The sequence below is a fragment of the Strigops habroptila genome, chromosome 7 (genome assembly GCF_004027225.2).
Source record: "Strigops habroptila isolate Jane chromosome 7, bStrHab1.2.pri, whole genome shotgun sequence".
NCBI classification, from domain to species: Eukaryota; Metazoa; Chordata; class Aves; order Psittaciformes; family Psittacidae; genus Strigops; species Strigops habroptila.
The window spans coordinates 34,281,986-34,303,038 of NC_044283.2; the positions used below are offsets into that span (position 1 = coordinate 34,281,986).

At 44.2% G+C, this 21,053-nt stretch overlaps 1 protein-coding gene across 2 annotated transcripts in view; it reads right to left on the reverse strand.

Moving 5' to 3' along the window:
• STOX2 (storkhead box 2) overlaps positions 1-21,053 on the reverse strand; it is a 148,845-nt gene that overhangs the window by 67,284 nt on the left and 60,508 nt on the right. Inside the window, exon 1 of one of the 2 annotated variants that reach the window (XM_030492082.1) lies at positions 8,175-9,566. The exons of the other annotated variant lie outside the window; for it this stretch is intronic. Coding sequence (XP_030347942.1) covers positions 8,175-8,340 — 166 coding nt within the window. The 5' untranslated portion in view covers positions 8,341-9,566. Of the gene's footprint in view, positions 1-8,174; positions 9,567-21,053 lie in introns of those variants that run through there. 2 annotated transcript variants of the gene reach the window in all.

Consider the following 21,053-nt stretch of genomic DNA (forward strand, 5'->3'; position numbering starts at 1 on the left):
ACAGAAGTTAGGAATAACTTTACAAGACAGATACAAAATCAAAGACTTGCAAGATGCCTCTTCCCACTACTTTCATTAAACAAAAAGCCTAGTATAAACACAATCAACTTCTCATTCATTCTTTTTCACAATACCCGAAATCCGTGTGCAATACACAGGCCATTCCTTTGCTCAATAATCAGGTCCACATAGAAGTCCACAAATTAAAAGCAGTTCCTCTAATACATTGTTTGTTCCTCCTCTTTTGTCTTCTGCTTTCACACCCTGTCAGATCCAATAAAACCATTGAGAGCTGTTTTTTCAACACCACAACTCGAATTTTCTAATAAACTGTGCATCTGTGGCTATCTCCTGCAGCTAGCATTGCCCACCGAAGTAACAACCACCACTCCTGTAAAATTATAGAAGAATTATAGGAATCGCATCATCTACAACTGGATGAAAAAGAGAACTATCTTTGGGTTGTGAGGAGCTGGCTGATAAGGATGAAGTGATAACACTACTGAATAACCATCATTCCACACCATTTACTGCTGGTATTATAAACAGGATTTATTTTTCAGCTTCTTGCAGGAAGGAGAGATGGGAAATGCTTAAGAACACCATGGCACCCAAAGGCAGGCAGGATTTCACTTGCAGACCAAGGCTTGCTCTATTCACACTGAATACACCTATTTTTGGATGTTCATTCTTACCCACCGTTATCAATTCAAGGCCTGGGTTGAGGTAGGACCTTTTTTGTGATTGGCAATATTACAGTACAAAATAAAGGAGACAGTTCTCCTACCGCACAGCTAACAACCTAAGCGTAGGGAACTGCAGAAACAGTTAAAGTGCCCAGGAAAACAATGATGACCATTGACACTACTGGGAACACCTCCCTCACCTCCTGAATGCCAAAGCCAATTACTCTAATATCTCTTTGGAGGAAGGAAAGGGGAAACTTGCTATCCTTTTTATAATGAATTCAAGCCTGCTGAAAATCAAGTTTTCTTGTTTCGGTTACCTTTTGCGAACTGCTTAGAAGGTGCCAATAGAGCCCAGGGCTCTATCTAAACTAGACGGCTTTACCCACTCCATCATGCTGCACACCCAAAATACGCTTCCTGTAAAGCCAGGTCTTCCTTTCTTCTTTTCACCCCTCTCCTCCACAGCCTATTTGAACAACATAATTCCAGCACCTATATGTCATCCAAGAGTGAGATACAAAACAGCATCAGCAGAGCAGCCAACTCAATAAACGTGCTGAAAAAAGCAAGCCAGTAGCTGTAAACAACTTTTGTACCCCTCCCTCGTAGCTAGAGGCAGTCACTTGGGAGCAACAAATGCTGGATTGGAAGAGTTTTGCAGCTTCAATATTCAAGCATTTTCCCTAGGACTACTCAGGTTGCCATTGGCCTTGACAGCAAAAATTATTGCAAGGACAGGTACAGAAGCACACAGTTTTCCAAGACTTTTAGAGAAGCTTTTAACCCTCTGCTGCCCGCCCTTGTATTTAATCTACCTAGGAAAGAAGACCTGTAACTGGAAGTCTTCTGGTTAAGTTCAGGCATTCAGGTCTCAGTTTCAATGGTTACTACTCCTTTTCCTCTTTCTGGTGAAAATTAAACCAATTGGTTAGGCAGAATTGCATGAAGTATTCATTAGATACTACTTACAAAGGGAAACCCATATTTCTAGGCTCAGATTTACATCTACTCCACCAAAACCACCAAATATCCAGTTTTGATAATTTAATGGTAGCTTTATCATTTAAAAGTATGTAATGTATTATGATTTTCAAGCAAAAAACAACCCCAAACATAATCAATATTTTATTCTTTAGCAATTCTTACAGAAGTTCTGAATTAGCCGACAATTTTTGATCATGGCTTTAATACTGTCTGGCCTCTTCCAAGCAGGTAAAAGCATGCTCAGGAGGAGCCAAGAGTAGTGGTATCTGAAATATATGTTTTCAGCATTGCTTTACTTGAATCATGGCCCAGAGTTTAGGTGATAGAATGTTGATTCAATTTTAATGTTGTTCACAGAGACATTGTACGACATGCTATGGGTTATGAAGCAGAGTCATGCTCAAGAAGCTTCCAAAACACTGAAAAGAAACCCCCAATTTTTGGGTGGCTTCTACAACATACTTAGCAAAACCTCATCTTTTTAGTCTTCATACCTGGTTGTACTTCTATCCCTTTAAACTGTGCAAAGAATGTTGCAAAGATGGTAGTTCATTCTGGGATGAACTCTCCTGCATACAAATGAAGGCCTATTGTTGTTCACAACTGAGCAGGTCACTGGGCTAAACCAAGGTGATCTGCAAAATCCTCACATTTCAGCCTCCTCCAACAAGTAATGCATTTTGCAAAGATGTGGCTGCTATTCAATTCCAAAATGGCAAGATATTCAACACCCTTCAGGTTTATCAAATGTTGCCAACAAAGACAGAGTGTAACTTCTACACCTGTGAAAGACTGGGAGCTATCTGTGATGAATCAGTAGTGTTTGTTCTGAAACCTTGTCTGTTCTTGAAAAAAGAGCTTCCTGTATCTTCCGTAGGCTATCATGGTGCCTAGTGTGCATGTAAAAAATGACTGCAATCACAGGACTATGGGTAAACACACCCGGACATGCATTCAGATTTAGACTGACACCTCTTGGTGTCCCAAACACCAATGGGATGACACCCTTTGGTGATCTGAACCTGGAGCACCTCTGTGCACACCAACCTGGCCGAAGGTCCAAGCAAACCAGCAGAGAGAACACAGAGACTTTGAATGCAAGCGGCGACACAGGCTCGGAGGGAGAAATAACCTGAAACTTAGCCCTGCAGGGATGAGTGCTTTGAACTGAGATAGGAACACGAACAGGCCTAGGTAAGATAGGCACACACACAGACTTCTGTTTCTTTCTTATATTCATTCCTCTTTGACTTTACTTCTAATGCCATGAACAAAAAAGCCACTCTGGATCTCCTTGCTCATAGGTCACAGCAGCCAGGAAGAACAGCAGCTACTCAGATGCAGCCTGGTCAAGCACAATGCACAAGTAATACACAGGACAGAGTCCACAGCTTGGTCTAGAAGTGAAGTCAATGGATATGCAGAAAATATCTTGGTATCTGGTGGGAAAAGACCAGGCATGGAGACAGTGGTGCTATACACAGGCATGGGCACAGCACCACATGTGAGTTAACACTGGGCAGTCAACCACAGCAGTAAAAACCAGGGTTCCACAGCAGAAGGAGAGAGAAGATTTTCTTGCCTAAAAAATACAGGATAAATCTAAAAAGAAGATTTATCTTTTGTATTTTTTAGGCAAGAAAATAGAGGTGGGAACGAAATGAGGTAAGAACCGTTCAAAAATGACTGGTCCATGAACTTGGATCAAGTTCGTGGTCTGCAGGCAGAGCACACTTAAACCCTCTCCCCAGATCAGGATGCAGTGAACGTTCCTATTGCTCTGTCAAGTTAAGAGGGTACTGCAGAGGCCAAAAGGGACCAACCCCAAAAGAGACTGGAAAGCACAGCGAGTCCAGGAGCAACTTCCCAAGCAATAGAGCAAGTATAGCCCCTGATGTAGCAGAACAGAGTGACCCACTTGGAGTTCACCAGGTCAGCACAGGCTGAATCGAAGGATACAGAGCAGAGGCACAGAGACAAAGCCACTGCTAGCCACTGACACTCTGTTCTCACTGGCCTGTTAAGGGGTCTTGTCTAAGACAGCCTAAAATTACCCAGGATTCAGGGAGGCAAAGAGATCACGTTACTGTCAAGCAGATGAATTGGAAGGTGTTTCTTAATACCACACTGAGAGAAAAAGAAGGTGATGCAATACTGATTATTCCATTAAATATTAATTACAATAGGGCTACTTCAAGCTAGAACATACTCCTTTAGATAACTGAATTATCTAAATTCAGGGACAGAAGAACTCAACGAGCTTCAAGGATTTGCATGTATCTGTCATTTCTCAGTTACAGTGAACTGAGTTCTGCAGACCATGCATGGTTATCTCAAAATATTATTTTTTATTAGTTAGAGATTCAAGCTTAAAAAAATAAATTAAAAAAAACCCAACACTTGAGACTGTCAAAATCTCAGATTTGCCCAAATGGCTCTCAAGATCCTTCTTACTGTTCAAGAAGGCTGAAGAGGCAGTCCTAGACCTTCCTCAAACATCCCTGAAACAGAGAACAAGGGTATCTTTTCTGCACACAGATACCATCGGTTGGATAGCAGTCTTGCATACTTCTCTCCTTTCCCTTATGCTTCAGCTTGGTAATCAAACTCTAGTAACAGTAGGGCAACACTGACACTGAATTTTACCCTTCAACTTTGGCGCACTGAAACCTCTGCAAGGAGATTCGATAGCAAAGAGCAATAAAGTAATAGCAAACTTTTCAGAAGGTAACCTTCAAATAAGCATACTCTGGACTTAGTTTTTACTGCTGTAGAAAGCTCTTCAACATCCTTCAAGTTGCTGCTACCCTACACCACCTCACCTCGAACTGACACACCACCTCCAACACCAAGATCTTTAACTAAAGCGGTTCAAGGAAGGCAGCAGAAAGGAGTATTTCTTTCCAGGGCACTACTCAGTTCTGGCGACATTTAAGGGCTGGGTCGACCACAGGGTGCAGCTCCTCTCCCGCTAACACAAAATCCAGGATTTGCCTTTGTTATTTCAGAAGGGAAAAAGGAGTAAAAGCAAGCAGCTTTCAACATTTCAGAAAGCTCTATGCGTTATTTCATGTGACTGGCTGGAGCCCTCCTAAGTTTCAGTAAGTTTTATCCCGCTTGGCAGTTCCATACGATTTCTTTATTTTCCCTTGAATTAAGCAGCAATCTATCAAAAATTTCAAGTGTATTTCCTCCTTTTCAGCAATGTGTATGAATTTTATTGGATTCAAACTTTTCAACATCTCTTTTCACCCAAGGTCAAAGCTCTACATTGTTGTAGTTTTCTTTTTCAGTGTTTTTTCTCCAAGTCAGTCCTCCAGTGGGAAATTAATATTCCGCATGAACAATGAACTCCTTCCATGGCCTTTGAACCTAGTGGTTGCTAGGAGGCCTAAAGAAACCCTGGAGTACAGCAGGTTTAACAGCACGTATCGGAAGATTGTACAACAGTAAAAACGTGTGACTTTCTAAATTCCCTGCTTTTTTTCCATCTCCCTTCATCTGTCAAACAACCTTTAAATTTCAGATGAATTGCATCTGCTTCAATTTTCTGTAATTATGGGCAGTTTGTTCTCCAAGTATTGAAAATGTGACTGCCACCCACCAATGCTGCTTCTAACCAAGCAAGTATCAAACTGGTCCTCACTCAGTTTTACTGAAAAGGCTGCTTAAAATCAGTCGTGCTTCACCACTCTAGCATGAGGTTTGCACTTCCATTATAAAGACAGTTCTGCTTAGAGACTGTATTTTTCCTCAAATAAAGCACCATGGCATTGCCTGCAACACCGTTACTCAGTGTTTCTCTGTGCTGCAAGAAACACGTGTATGATTCTCCATGCCCCATTCAAGCATACTCAAATATTAACGTTTCAAGCTTTGTAGCATCTTACTGAAGGCCATCTGACCCTCTGCTTTTCCATATTTCCCTAAGCAGAGTAATTGAGGCAAAACCCCCAGGTTTCTTTCCCACCCTCCACCCCCTTCCCAAACAATGCGGCGTTTAATTAAAAGAGAACCACAACAATACTAATGGTGATGAGGTTAAATCGATGGATAAACAGAATGCAGCCTTCTGAAAAGCCCATGTGTTTCAGGATGCTTTCTCCCCTGCAACATTCTGGGTGACAAAGAACTTATTTGTATTCCCAATCCCCACAACTTTTAAGCCAGAGGACTTCCTACAGATTTCCTGCAAGGAAGAGAGTTTCCTTCAAAAAGTGAGAAGTTTTTAGGTACAGTAGCCATTCCTCCCAAAACTAATATTTGGAAAGGCAGTGGATAAGGATCCTTTAAAAATAAATCAATGTGGAAACTATCCATCAATAGAGAACAATTGCACTTCCAGCTAAAAGCCTACTAAGTTGCTGTTAGGTTTATTTAAAAACAAAACCAAAAAAACCCCAGCAAACATTTGCTGGTATGAATTTTCAATGTGTTCTCCCTCCAACAACTTCAGCAAATTACTCAAACTAAACATGACATTTGTTCTTCTTCGGTTACTGCAATTGAAACCAATGTGCTGTATATTCACAAAGATGATATTCCAGGGGTCTGGAGAGTACTTTAAATCATTAATAGCAGATTACAAAGCTATGTTCCCCCCTGCACACGCCCCCCCAGGACACAGGTATCTGCCAACAAATGGAGGGTGACACATCTGATTCTGCAGATCGCTGGTGTTTGGCTGACTGGTTGGATCGTACCAATGTTGCCAAGATAAAGCTTTCACAGAGCCAGACTGCTTCCCTGAAGAATTAAAAACAAGCAAAAAACCCACACTGCTTGGCACAAAACGCTCAAATGAGCTCCTTCGCTTTTCAATACGGGCTTCCACACTGAAAGAGAGGCCCTAGAGCACCAACTTCAACAGACCTGACACAGCGTTATCTTACAGTGCCAATATCAGGATGTTCAGACAGAACAACAGAAATCTTTGCAGTATGGGCAGATTTGGCTGTCCAGCTGCTTTCAGGTCCTGCAGCACCAACGAAACAAAACCATCCCTCCACCACCACCATTCTCCTCTTCTTCAGCTGTTAAAGCATAAATTACCCTTGTCATTTCCTCTCAATATGTGGCTTCCCAGGAAAGAGAAAAATCAGAGCGGCTATTGCCAAAATAGCACTATATTCTTACACAGGCAGATCTTTCGATAAAATGCGTATTATTTCCCTTGGCGCTCGGGCGTTAGAGAAAGAACAGTCACGAGACATTTTTAAAACATGAGAAACCGATCCTGGCTAAAGAGATACATTTATTAGGGCCAGAGATAGGAAAGTGAGCATATAACTGACAACCACAATCTTTGGCTCAACCTTTGCAGCAGAAATGGGGAGGGGGGGACAGGGCACAGGGCTGGAAGCATTTTCAGTAATGCAGAATAAATACCTTCATTTTCTCCCTCTCCCTCTTTTTGTCCTTTAAAGGAATCTGCCTACTCAACCTAAATTGAGCCTCAGAGGGAAAACGTGGTTTAGCCTTCATAATAAATTGGAATTTGCCATCATAGTAATAAAACATTATGTCCGATCATCACAATAAGTAGGCAGCAGAACAACAAAGGAGGTTTCCAGGATTTTCTGCCCCTGGCCCCCTCCCCACCAGCATTTTTCCAAGTCTTCTTTCGGGTGTTTATGAAATATCTTAATTCCAAGGCCATTAAGATGCATTTCAGGAGGGAGCAGCTTCCATTAACAGTACTGAGGCATTCCAAAATTGCACCAGCACTCTATCGGAGGCCAAGCCTCTCCCCAGTGCCTGCCTTCCCCTGCGCTGGTTTTGGTTTTGTTTGCGCTCTCCCTTTCCCATGCACAAACATGTTGGTGCAGTGTCCATTATCTCCCTACGGCCTTCCTTGAAAGCAACCGACAAACGAATGTACACGCACGTGTGTGCTGCCCCACATACAGAGGTCTGGTCTCCTTCTACACCTCAAATAACAAACATAAACGTGTTTACAGTCTTTTTCTCCAAAGCGTGCTTTGCCATTGCAGAAGCATGCAGCTGAAACCCAGAGAACCTGTACAGAACACGGCGAGCGCATCTGCAATCACAGGTGACCCTCTTCCTTTCCGAAATGGAAAAACACGAAAGCCCCAATGAGTTAACTAGAGTTAGCTGCATTTAAAGGGGCATGTATGGGGCAGCAGTAAATATCCAGCACATGCTTTTCCACACAAAAGGAGCAAAGGGCTCCATGCTCTGCGCACCCAGTCGTTTTCATCTGCCCTTCCACGACAGAGACGCGACCGTTTCCCTCGCACAATTATTTCACTCGACTAATAGATTTTAAACACCATATTGCGAGGGCCCCGCTGTGAATCGTGCAGAGGTACAAAATGGTGGATGTATGCTATTCTTTTTTTGCATTATTCATATCAACTTGGGCTCCCGGTCGCAGGCTCCCCTCCGTTCCCACCAACACAGCCTTCCCGGGCAGGCACACATCCCGCACCCGCCCGGCAATAAAGCTCCCTCGCGTACACAAATAATGCTACAAACCTGATGTCATGTAGCCCCGTGATGCCTGGGAAATAAAAGCCGGTGGGAAGTGTTTGTGCAGCCGGTAGTCCTTCTCGCTGCGGGACCTCATGCGGTCTGAGGCCCGGTCGGAGAAGTCGGAGCTAGGCCAGGCCCGCCGCAAGGTCGTACTCCGCGTCTTCTTCATGCTGAGGGTGCCCGAGCCTAATCCTCCCACCGCAGCATGGGTCAGGCCCCGCGGCTCGCCGGACGGGCGCTGCCCGGCATCAGATGCCTAGCGCGGGTACCGCCGGGGCACAACCTGCGCGCATCCCGCCGCTGCCTCTTCTAGCGCGCCAGCCGCAGGTCCCTTCCTTTTTTTTTCCTTCTCCCCCTCGAATGATCCAATTTTACACACGTCCCACAATGCATTACACTTCATTTGCAATCGGTCCGGCTTACGGCTCCCAGATTTGCGTGGAAGAAAGGCACGTTATGTGGCTTCTCAGGCAAAAAAAGGGGAGGGGGGGGATGGGGACGAAGGATGTGCAGCGTGGGAGCCCGGGGGTCCCGAACAATGGCCCGATTCAGCCCGGCCGTGCTTAGCCAACTGTGAGCCGCCACACAAAAGGCCCAAACAAACGAGGAAAACCCCGCGGCCGCCGGCTGCGACCCCGAACGCGGCGCGCCCGGCGCTGGGGAGGCGGCGGCGGCGGCTCCCGGCGCGGCGGGAGGAGCAGCGGCAGGAGGAGGAGGGAGAGGAGGAGGCGAGGAGGAGGAGGTGCAGGGAGGGAGGACCCGCAGGCGCCTCTCCCGGCCGCGGGACCGGCGGAAGCGGCCGCGACCCCCCCGCCGCGGCCGCCGCCCCCCTCAGGCCCGCGGTGCTCGGGCGGATGGCAGCGGCCCGCGGCCCCCGGCAGCGTCGCGCCTCGCCATGGCCGACACGGACGCCGATCCCCGCCCGCCTGTCCTCGGGGCTGGACCGCCGCGGGCTCCGAGCTAAGGGCGGCCGGCGCAGGGGACGCGGCCGCCGGGGATGCGGCTGGCCGCCCCGCCCGCCTGCCCGCCGCCCTCCCTCCGCCCCGCCGCGCCGCAAGCAGCTGCCGCTGGAGCGCCAGGCGCCGCGCCGCCGCCCGGGCTCATGCTAGTCCCGGCGCGGCCTGCACGTCCCGCCGAGCTCCGCGCTCCCCCGTGCGGCGCGGGCTGGGGCCGGCTCGCAGGCACCCGCGTACCCAGCCCGGTGCACCGCGGGGGGCGCGGCCCCCTGCCGCCCGCTCCCGCTCCGCCTCCTTTCCGTCCGTCCTCCGTCCGCCCGTGCTGCCTGGCGGTGGCTCCGGCCGTGCCGTGTCGTGCCGGGGGCAGGCAGCCGCCGGTCGCGGTGCGCAGCGCCGGGCGCCCCGCACGGCCAGGCTGCGGGCGCCGCCCGCGGCAGCCAATGGAGAGCGGGCAGCGGCGCGCACCGCCCCGAGCGGCGGGAAGCAGCGGAAGGGACGGGCGGCCATGGCGGCGGGTCCCGTCTGCGGGCACCGCTCCCGCCGCGGGCCAGCCTCGGGGCCGGTGGATACAGGGCAGGGAGGGGGGCCGGGAGAGATCTGTATCCCCGGGGCACCCCTGCGCGGAGCTGGCGGCGCTCATCCAGGCATCCTCCCTCAGCAGCGCCTGCCTTCCTCCTCGGAAGAGCCACTTGTGCCCTGCTGTTCTCCAGCGGGGCCTGGTCAGTCACACCACCGCGTTATAAAACCATTGCACCCACAGGGATAGCCAGGACAGCCGGCCTTCCCGTCACAGCTGCTCATCCTCACGCCAGCGCTGTGCGCATCTGCGCCCAGGGTGCCATCTTGAACCGGCCAGGCCGCGAGGGAAGAGGGTCTTTATGAACGCCGGGTAACCCAATAAACTGAGCTCCAGTTAACCAAAAATGAGTTCCAGTTAACCAAAACCATGCAAAGGGTTTGATAAGTGCATCCTCTGTGTGCTGGCTCTGAGCATACCTGACATCAGGTGGTGCCAGCATTAACAGTGGAGGCAAGTGCAATGCAGGGATTTGAAAAAGTTGCCAATAAACTACTTATATTTACATGTTTATAATTATTTTAGCTGTCTTACAGTGGTTTGTGTCATGTTTCTAAGAGCATGGAAAATGAGGACTGTAATTTTGTCAGTAGTTGAAAATTTTCAATAGTGGTGAACCAGTTAAAAAAAAAAGGAGGACTTGTTGGTGAATAAATTGAACATCAAAGCCAGTGGACCTTGAGACATCATCCCTTTGCTGCCTCGCTGCACAGCTTTGGGCTCATCACTCCAGAACCCACCTCAGCTCTCCTAGCTGTACGGCTGTGGGCAGAACACACTGAACAGTCACTGAGGGTCTCATATGCAGCCATCCCTTTCACATGAGTACAAATTAAATGAATGACACCCAGCAAGAACTTTGAAGATTAAATACTACGGGGTCCTTCCTCATTCAGCCTCATCTCCTTCCAACTGTGTGAAAAGCCATCAGGAATGACGCATTTCCATTGATACTTTGTATACTGGTAGCAACAGGAACAAGTAAGATGAGCAAGAAGAAAAAAATGGCCTAGAGCTCCACTAATAAAACTGTATTTTCCATCATGTAACTTACTCATCTAGCAATTTACTCATCAACCAACGCAAAGCTTATAATAGAGCGTGTTTTCACCCTCAGACCAGAAAAACAGTAAGAACTTCTAGAATCATTCAACTTTTCTCATCAAAGGCTGAGGTTGGGATACATTGGTTTCCACTACCTAGCTAAGTCAAACCTAAAACCCTACCCCTTTTACCCGATGTAAAAGCAAATTAAATTCTAGCCAGGAGCATAAATTCTCTGTCTGAAAGTTGAATGAACGATGACTGTCAGGAAGTGGTTGAAAATAAGTGGCCAGCCAACTTCAACCTATGGCTGAACTAAACTCAGCCTTTGCCGCTAGTCTAGACACAGGCCGAGGTATCAATCTGCTCCATTAAAAAAAGACATGAGACAAATAGGAACAAGCAGTGAGGAGGAAAAATGAGGTCTAGAAGTAGAAAGACAGAATAAAGCAGATGGGGACACCAAACAAGACCACAGTGATCCTTACGCTGGCTTTCTGCATAATTATTCCCAACTAAAAACGTGTAAGTATAGTTTCAGAGCTATTCTAACAAGCTTCGAGTAAAATACCAGGGGATAGCTTTGCAACTACCAGATAAAGCACAAATATCCCAATTCTTCTTGAGCACTCATGAACCAGTGGCAGTGCACATTAGTCCTTCAAGTAGTTTTAATCAATTCAATTTGCACACTTGCAGGAGTTGTCATGAGAGTAATATAGTACATACAATTAACACAAGATATCTTCTGCTTGCTGATTGCAGGAATCAGACTGGTTCATAGTTTTTGGCACAGATAACAGGATGCATTTTCATTGTAAGATAATTTTAAGTGAAAAATAAGTTGTTCCTGCATCTATGAAAAGTTATTTTCCTGTTAATATGGCAGAAGAAGAGAATGAGAGGAATAAACAATGCACCTAGCAAAGTCAACTTTCCTTCCCAAATGCAGGGAGGTTTGTTTAAAAGCAATTTCGGAGGCCTCCTCTCAGTACTGAGACCTGCGGTCAGCTATAACTCCTATTCAGCCTTCTCATAGTTATCTTATTCGGTTTCAGCTTAAAGCTTTCTGACATGGTATCTGAAAGAGTTCTTCTCTTTGAAGAGAGGAATTCAGAGCAAGTTTCCTCCTGCTCTTGCATTGTTTGAAGTCAAGTGTTGTTACTGGGATGAATCAAATATATAATTAAAGACCAAGTTTAAGTTTTGGCTGTTTTCTTTGGAAAATTGCTAGAACTGTGTGTGTAATTGATTTTTTGCTTCAGTGGCCAAACTGAAATAAAATCATTAGCTAAAATTTGAGTGCTTAAAAACAACACACAACATTTTGTTCTTAGACTTTTTTTTTTTTTTTTCAATAAAAGACAATAAATGTCTGGATTCATACAGCTTTGTAGAGCAGGGGAGGGGACGAAAAACTCCCAGCTACAAACGTCTGTCCTGCTCAGTGAGCAAGAGTGCAGTTCCCTTATAAGCACAGTTTGAAATTATAAATAAAAATAGGCTGTTTAATCCGACAGTCCCAACAGGGGCAGGGAGGACTTATTTTCTTTGGCTAAAACCATTGGGAAATATTGACGTAATTTACAAATATTTTTGCCTATCTATCTGTTACACATTGGTAAAGTTTTGCCTAATTGTAAAAAGAAGTATGGAAATAGTCTGAGGGAGTTTGTTGGAATAAGGAAAAATACTTCTTCCAAACAGGAATTGAACTGATGGGCATCTGATCACTTGCTATCAATGGTGAAGAGGAAAAGGAGATGGCTTCAAAGCTTGTTGCATTGATTCAGAAGCTTTTTGTTGAGAATCAGAATCAGACAAAGCATTTATTTTTGTCATTTGGTATTTAAAGTCCAACAGGTACCACCTCTTTCTTGAGTTACTAGGGGGAGAGGTGAGGCTTGGATGAACAGACCATAGAGATCTTGGGGAGGAAAAAGTCTGAACTAAACCAGAACTAGGCATCCAGCCTCCCTTCTAACCTAACAATTCCTTATCAGGAATTGGCAACGTAACAGTAGCCATTTAAAAGGCACTGATTTAACATTATGAATTTCAAAAAAAGCAGCTTAGGTACATGTAAGACATTACAAAGGATTCTTATGTGCTCAAGCTTTCAATCACAACCCTGATTCAGTCCAAATTCATAGGGAGCCTGAAGGCTTTTGGAGAAGCAATTCAAAATCTGAGCTTCTGAAAACTTTCTGTGTCATCTTTCAAAAAGTGAGAAAACAAATATTACTAAGGATATCTATTGCATTTGATCTTCATAAACACTCGCTTATTAGTTGCTGAGCAGGTCTGTTCCCATTTTATAGATGGTAAATGGCAAAAAGAAAAGGACATAACTGGCCCAGAAGAGTATAGGCAGTCAGTGGCAAATACACTGTTAAAACTCAAGGGTTCCAGCTTCCATTTCATAAGCTTATTTTTCCTCAATTGAAAAATGATAATTATGTAGCAGAGTACAATACGATGAGCGTAGATGTACGTATTTCTCTGCATGTGTGTGTGCATGCGTGCTTGTGCACGTGTGCATATGTGGTAATTGCTCTCATGTAATGTGGTATTTCAAGTTTCAGTTGGGGCTACTTCTTTTTCCCTCCCATGACAAACAAGTTTCCATAGGGGAGAGCAGCAGGCTTCAGTAGCAGGGTGGACTGGTGTTACCGCCTCAGCTTGCCTGGTCTGGGGACTGACTGCACGAGGTTTTAAAATTAAATAAGCATGCAAGCCAAACCCTAAAATAAAAATGGCAAAACACAGGGGACATAAGGAGGAAAGCAATCCCCCTCTTTGCTAAGACAAGCTACACCTCAAAAATCATTGTCTCTCAAGCTATGCATTCAAAGCCTGGGTTCTCCCTTACCCTGTCACTACGTTGCCTGTTGCAGAGAGTCAAGTGGCTGCCTCACGGGGAGGAAATGAAAAGGACTTTGCTTTATTATGGTCAGTGGAGATGGTGTCTGACAAGCATCCAACACCACCAGAAGAGGCAGCACTGTCAAGATGCCAGGTGCTCAGCACAAAGCCTTGTGGCTCCACTCTCTGCAGGTCTAGGGTAGGGTCCTTTTCCCGGTCACCAGCCTCAGAGGGGGAAAAAGTCTGTAGTACAAGCAGCTGAAAAGCACTTAAAGCAGAGACGGGCGAAGAAAAGTTGAGTGCAAGAAGAGGTGGAAAAAATGTAATTGAGAACTCAGGAAACTAACACCAAATTCGGTTATAACATCACAAGCCTTGTCAATATATGGTTTTATCAGACCTACAGCTCTGCATAATAGCCTTCCTGAGAAAATACATTACTGACATTTCTAATATTAATACATCCATGAAGGGAGTAAATTGTCCACTGCATGACCTCTCCATTTTCATGTGTGAATTCTTGTGTCTCTCTATTAATAAATGTGCAGAACTCAGATTCTAAAAGAGATGTTTTTGCACAGTCCCATACTGGTTAAGGAGGTCTGGCAACAGGCTGCAACTGTCCCTGGCTGTAGGAAGCATTAGTTTTTCCTTCCAAGTCTTTGTAATCAGATATACTGGCAAGAACAAACCAGAAAACTCTGCCTGAAGAGGCACATCCTCTTTTCACAGCAGCCGTTAGACTTCTGACACCAACACTATTAATTTGTCACCTCTCCCTAGTACTTGTTGTTACTCAAACATGCAAGAGAAGCCAAGTACTTGTAATCTATGCTTGTGGTCCAGGTCACAGAATAAGGCAGCCTCTCTTGATGGATTTATTTGCACAGGAGAAGTTGAGCTTGCTGAGACAACCCTCTCTCCTTGGAGAGAGCATTTGAGGAACTCCACCAAAAGGGAAATTAAAAATCCCAGGGGCAAAAGTATAAGTGAAAAAACTTCCAAATATAAGAAAAGGAAAATGTTTTAGCGCTTATCACAAGCAAGTCTTCAGTCTAACTCCAGAACGCTATCAGGTTGTGTTATACCATGGTAGTAATCCTGGCTTAATTACAGCACCTCTCAAACCAGTTTCAGATCATATTTCTCTCTCTGTTATGCTTTGGGAATGTGTGATGACAGGAATGCAGTACTGCTGCTGCACACATGCTGTAGCTCACCAATTCATTTTTCCGTGTGCTAGCTTATGCACCGTGGTATTTATTTTAACTTGCATGATTTTTAAGACAAACCTGCCTCCGTTATGAGAAGAAAGGCTCCCCTGTTTTTTTCATGCCAGACCTTCTGATTGCAAGCATTTGTGCTTGCTCTGCACAGAAGACAATTGATGCAGAAAGGTTTTAAATCTGGGTATCCAAGACTACCTAAAAATACCAGCCTACCAAAGGGAACACAGGCTGTAGGATACAGCCTTCACTTTGATGCATGCTTTTCCTCTCCCATTATCACTGTCTCAAAGCCAGTTAGTAAAAATGGATGGAAGCTGGGTTTGTAACTCCTCAGTACACAAAACCAACTGGAGAGGGAGGCAAGCCATGAATCCTGAGTAGTTCTGCACACAGTCAAGCATTTATTAAACCTCTCACATATAATAGAATTCAAAACTTTGGAGAAGTAGAGTTACAGCAACTCAATTCATTGACTGCCTGCTCTTCCAAAGGATACAGTAGTAAAAGACGTGCCAAAAATGTTGGCCTCAGCTTTCTTGTTTTCCACTGGTGTCACATATCATTAGTACCCTGGTATTTGAGGAACATACTGATATATGGGGGCCAGCTGTACTGCAAGTTAGAAAGACAGCTTATCCTTCTGCTTTGCGAGCTGAAAAAACAGAGAGTGAGAGCCGAGTAGTCAATGTAGATCCCGCCAGCAGTAAAAGCCATTACAGATTGTTTTTAAAGGCTAATTCACACATCTTTGTGTCTCCTCCCATTCCTCCACAGAGCCTGCGTTTCTGCTTTATGCTCGTGTAACACCTCACAAGATGATGAGACAGCACCAAGAACAAGCAGGCCTTGGGCTCTGGTGAAGCTTCTGGGTGCTACAGCAGAATAAACAACACACAGATTCTGCATGTCAGGTAGGCACCTTTAAAGGAAAAATCCATTGAGAAAGAAAAGAAGGCCCTTGACTATAGCAAGTGGGTACTGTTTTGCATGTTGTATGGCTATTGTTTATCAGTATATTAGTTTTAAGCTCTAAATTCTTGTCTAGAAGAATTACTCGCCATACACAAAACTGAACAAAGCACCACAGACATGTCTGCAAATGGGACAATGAACGTATTTGATGGACAGTCCTAGAAACTGAAGCAGCATACCAAGGGAACTAAATCCCAGCAGCTGCTATAATGCCACAAAGCATTTGCTGAACAACCCAATACTAAGCTCCCTCTCAGAATCTTGCTTATACAGCTGTGCTATATAGTGAGTATACTTTATAGATTATATATATAGCATGTGGAACAGGCAGAGATCTTAAAAACCTTAGAAAAGTTGGGAGACCTGAAAATAGGCTACTCCACCCTTTGTAAACAACCTCTTGTCATGAATTTACATCCATATGTGCATGAAGCTCTGCCTGTATTAAACTGGCTTTCAAAATAGTGTTTTAGCACTGAAAATGTACGGGTCCCACCAATCAGTCTGAAGAGAGTGCAAGCAAGAGACAGACCCAAGAGCGAAAAAGCACTGATTCATCATCTCACAGAAAAGTAATTCAATTACTTCTTGGATATTTTATTATAGTCTCAGATTCAGAGGCTGTCTCATTGGCATATCCTAGTATTTGGACAAGAAAAAACACTAGAGAGGAGTCAAACACAGACAGGAATCAGGTGACTCAACACATGCCTGACACAAAGGCTTCTGGAAAATCAATGCAAAACTGTCAGCCTGCATGTCCTCTGGACCACACTGCAGAGTTGCAGAGTCAGTTCGTTCCCAGGAAGGTGGCACTCTTTAGTCATTAGTTTTCAGTGGGACCCTAGAGATTGTTCTCTTCTGATGCCACAGTAACACCTGTCAGAAGGAAGACTCCACTCTCAGACAGCTGCCCTGCCTGTTCCTGGTTACCACAGCTTGTTGCCACCCTCCACATAGCTTTTGATGCTCTGACATTACCCACCTGTGTGCACCCAGAGACAATTTCCCATTGCCCTGTTCAGGTGAAGGTGTATGCAGGCACCTCTTGCACTTGCCTCTCTGTAGAAGCTGTTCTGAGCATTTCTCCTGAGTGTAGAGATTTTTGTATTCTAGTAGAGGAACAAGAAAAAAACATTTTATAGCACTGGGTCTCAAACTTCTCCCATCACCTTGTAAGAAAGTTACACTTTTCAGCTGGGGACTAGTCTAACAAAATAATTTTTGTCTTACTAAGTGATGCCCTACATAACGGTGCAATCTGTTATGTATCAACCACAGGGAGCTCTACTACTTTTTTTTTTCCCCCTGTATATTCTTCTATATTACTTTGTTGTTAATTAATTTGTTTTTAAACAACACCTCTCAGATTGTTGGAAGGTCATGCCAGATCCTTAACTCCCCCGTGGAGCAAGGCAGAGGGCAGAGGCACACAAAGCCTCATCTTGGCAAAATGCTTCTAACATAGCACTTGAGTGCCACATTAGATATAAGAGCAGTCTCTGGTGTGAATTTTTCAACCTACAACTTTCCTATCAGAGTCAAGGCTAAGAATAAGTGAAACATATAGATGTTATGAAGAAAAACACTCCTTATTACAAAGGAATATCATTACAATAGCCGAATTTAAATAGTCAAATTAAGTAAACTAAAATCAAATTAGAAAAATAAAGAAAAATTTCCTCTCTAATTCTGAAAAGCACACTCCTCCCTCCCACCACAAAAGAGTACTTACATCCTTTAAAGCATGTGAATGGCAATGGCATAGGATAAGGTTTCCTTCAAAATGGTTTTCCTATTACAATGAATTTTTGTAAGGCAGAGAGAATTTTAGATTTCTGGAAATCTAAAATATCTTTTTTCAAAAGAAGCAAACATCTTAAGTGAGACAATTTCCTAGCATTAGAATCTGTTTGAAAGAATCACATACAAAATGAAGAGCTAGAAAGTCTTTAGTCTTCATTAAAACTGATCACTATTGAGCTGAACTCAATACCCGCACAAGCCAACTGTGGTAAATCTTATTAGTTATGGTGCTCATCTAAGAAACTCTTGCAAGGAGTCACCATGTTTCCATACATAAAAACTTCAAGTGCTCTTTACCCTCAGCTATTCCAGGAATCAACAAATACTCAGGACCAACATTTCTTAGATTCTAACAGAAAGGAAAATAAACTCTATACGCAAGTGCTCAGCAACTTATCTTTTGATCTCTTTCTTGATGGGGGAGATGTTTGTAACCTTTCCATCACTCAGACAGTGTAAGGTAGCTCAGGCAAGCTGCCTTCACAGCTGGCAGATTTCAGATTTGTCAAGCATGATGCTAGTGCCAAATTGTTTTAGTCTTCCTTCCTCTCCAAAGATGGATATTACTATTATCCAAGCTGATGTAACTAAGACAAAATAAACACAGACATCCAGGACTGAAACAACGATAGACTATCTGAGAAGCCATTTAAGTGCCCTCGGTCATCCAAGGAGTAAAAAGTTATAAAAACAAGTACTGCTTTTTATTGCCCACATCCCCGTGTCATTGCTGTGGTACTTAAAAACCCCACAAACCCTATGGATTTCTACCCACCACACAGTAATTACTGAAATAACAAAGACTTGGAAAAAAGTATTTCCAAAGCCCGATGCTATTACTTAGCTGCCAACGAAAAAACTCTCACTAACACCCCTTAAGTCTATCCTCCTGCACTCCTAATCTGAACACAAAAGGTTGGGTTTAAACACCCACTCCCCCACCCTGAGATTAAAACCGCCTGCAGTTTTCAGCTTCAGGCCACCAATGACAATACTTTAAATCCTTGGCTACTGGCTCCATGAAGACACAGCCTACAGACAGTCCCCCAAAGTTCTTTGAAATGTTAAATACAAAGCAGGAGGAGGTCATAAAGGAAATATTCCTCATAAAAGGAATGGATATCATATGCAGGCTTTTCAAATATATTTCTCAGTTGCTTTGCTTTCACCCACCGTAGTCTCAATCCCGCATTGTCTGAAGCTTTTGAAATAAAATTCAGGAATGAAATGAAACACACAAAGTAGTTCTGTAAACAGCTGCCAATAAATGCATGTGTTACTTTTTAGCTCTCATAAATCTCTCCAATGTATATTACATCCTACTTCTTATCTGGAAAGACTAATTATTTACCTAATAAATGGTCCTATAACAATTATCAAAAACCCAGCCACTTAAAAGTAACACATAGGTTTTACTGCATAATCTTCTGTAGCATCTGCCCAATTATTTCAATAGAAGCCAGTGTGGTTCCCTGCTGCACTGGAAATCCAGCTATCTTTGTGCCAAGAGCCTTCCAGTGTACACAAAAGGAATGAGGATTGAGAGACCTGCTTCATTCCCTCTTATCCCATCAACTAACAAGCCTTTTCTCCACTGCAATTTTTCTCAACAAAGACAGGTAATTATGCAGGAGGATGGGATTTCAAGGTAGGATAAAAGGAAAAAACCCAAAAACCCAAAACCACAAAAACCCCCAAATCAGTTTAGCATACCAGCTTTGCTAAGTACTGTCGGCTTAAACTATGAGAGAATGGCTCGCAGGATAGGGGAGCAGGCAAACAATGACAGTGCCCTGCCACTGACATAAGTCCCAGCTGGAAGTGATGAGCTTTGTGGCAGGTGGTGCTGAGCTGCTGGTAGATGGCCAAGTTTTCCTGTCCACTTGCATTCCCCTGAAGGTAAACAGGGTGATAGTTGTATTTCTGGCCCCTGCCCCACCCTGAACACTCAATGCCTTTCCTTCCCCATTTGAGTACCTTAAGCTCGATGAAAACAAATTCATTTTGAAAAACTTGTGTTTGGTTTGCTTGTCTTGTTAGGTCTCACGAGCCCAGAAAATACTAGCTTCTGGCAAGATGCTCCTCCAGACATCCATAGAAACATTACTGTCCAGAGTTAGAGATTGTGTAGTTGAGGAGGAACATAAGCAGTTGTCACAGTGATGTCTGCAGTCTGAGGAGCCTTTGGACCTCAGTCTCATGAAAGGTATCAGAAGTTAAAAACCCCTTTAATTAGATGAAGTGGTTAATGGAAACAAGCGCTCCAGTGAGCAGCAAATGCATGGTTAAATCACTGGTGATCCTGAATAACCAAGCTATTGCAGTTTAAAGTTATTCAGGCTGTTTAATATTGAATTATTTGCAAATTAGTGTAGCCCAGCCCACAGAAACTGCCATTGCTGTGACAATGCATGTTTGACAAGCTGCTGCCCTCTGCTTCTAGACGTAAGTGTATTATTTGGGTACCTTCACAGCTACCCAGCAGGTACCCACAGGAAGGAAAACCTGTTGACAGAAATGTTCCAGCTACAGAAAAGAACTACTGAAAGATTACAGCAAGCTCGGGAACATCCCATGCTTTTGGCAAGGTGGGATGGAGGAGGATGAAAGGTAAAAGAAGGTAAGCAGAAGAATTGTTGTTCCTTGATGATTAAACAAGCACAGAAACTATGATTACAGATCATAGACATCTTTCATAACATGCCAAACCAGCACACAGAAGAACATGCCTCGATAATTCAGTCACACAGGCAGTATTGGTTCTCCACACTTTGAAGGCAAACAGGGTTCTTCTGAAAGAGAGGTCCTGCCCTGAGCCCCTGCTTTAGGCCAGTGAAGCAGTACAAAGCTTTTGAAGTATGCTGAAGAACCCGCACTGCTGGACATAGCTGTGGCAGACAAAACTGCTCCTGGTATTCAATCCTCACTCTTCATGGCAGGAAGTAAAGCAACATACACAGTGATCTCTGCCTGTCTGTTGGACTCCTTACCCATATAAAACAAGCAAGAACAAACTCCAGGTAATTGTAACCTGCATCTAGGCTTCAACAAAGTGTGCAGCTAAAAAAGTACCCCTCGAGGAACCCTCGTAGGTAGATAATTTATTGTTAGAGGAGATCAGGTCCACAGAATTTCCTAAGAGTCAGAAGCAATGATTCACAGACACGGTTCAGGCTTGCCTTGACTCACACCGCTTGCAGCACCAACTACAGGCAGTCAGCTTGGTTTGTCCAAGAGAAGAAACCGATAAATTCAGAATGAAACAAATCTACCAGTACTTTTTGTCCTCAACTAAAGTAACCAACCACCCATTAGTTACAAAATTATGTTGATGATTCAATATTAATATTTTTAATTTATATATTTCTGGTGACTACAACTTCTTGTCAATTTTATAGACGTATAATGTTATAGAAGCATGATTTTTTCATAA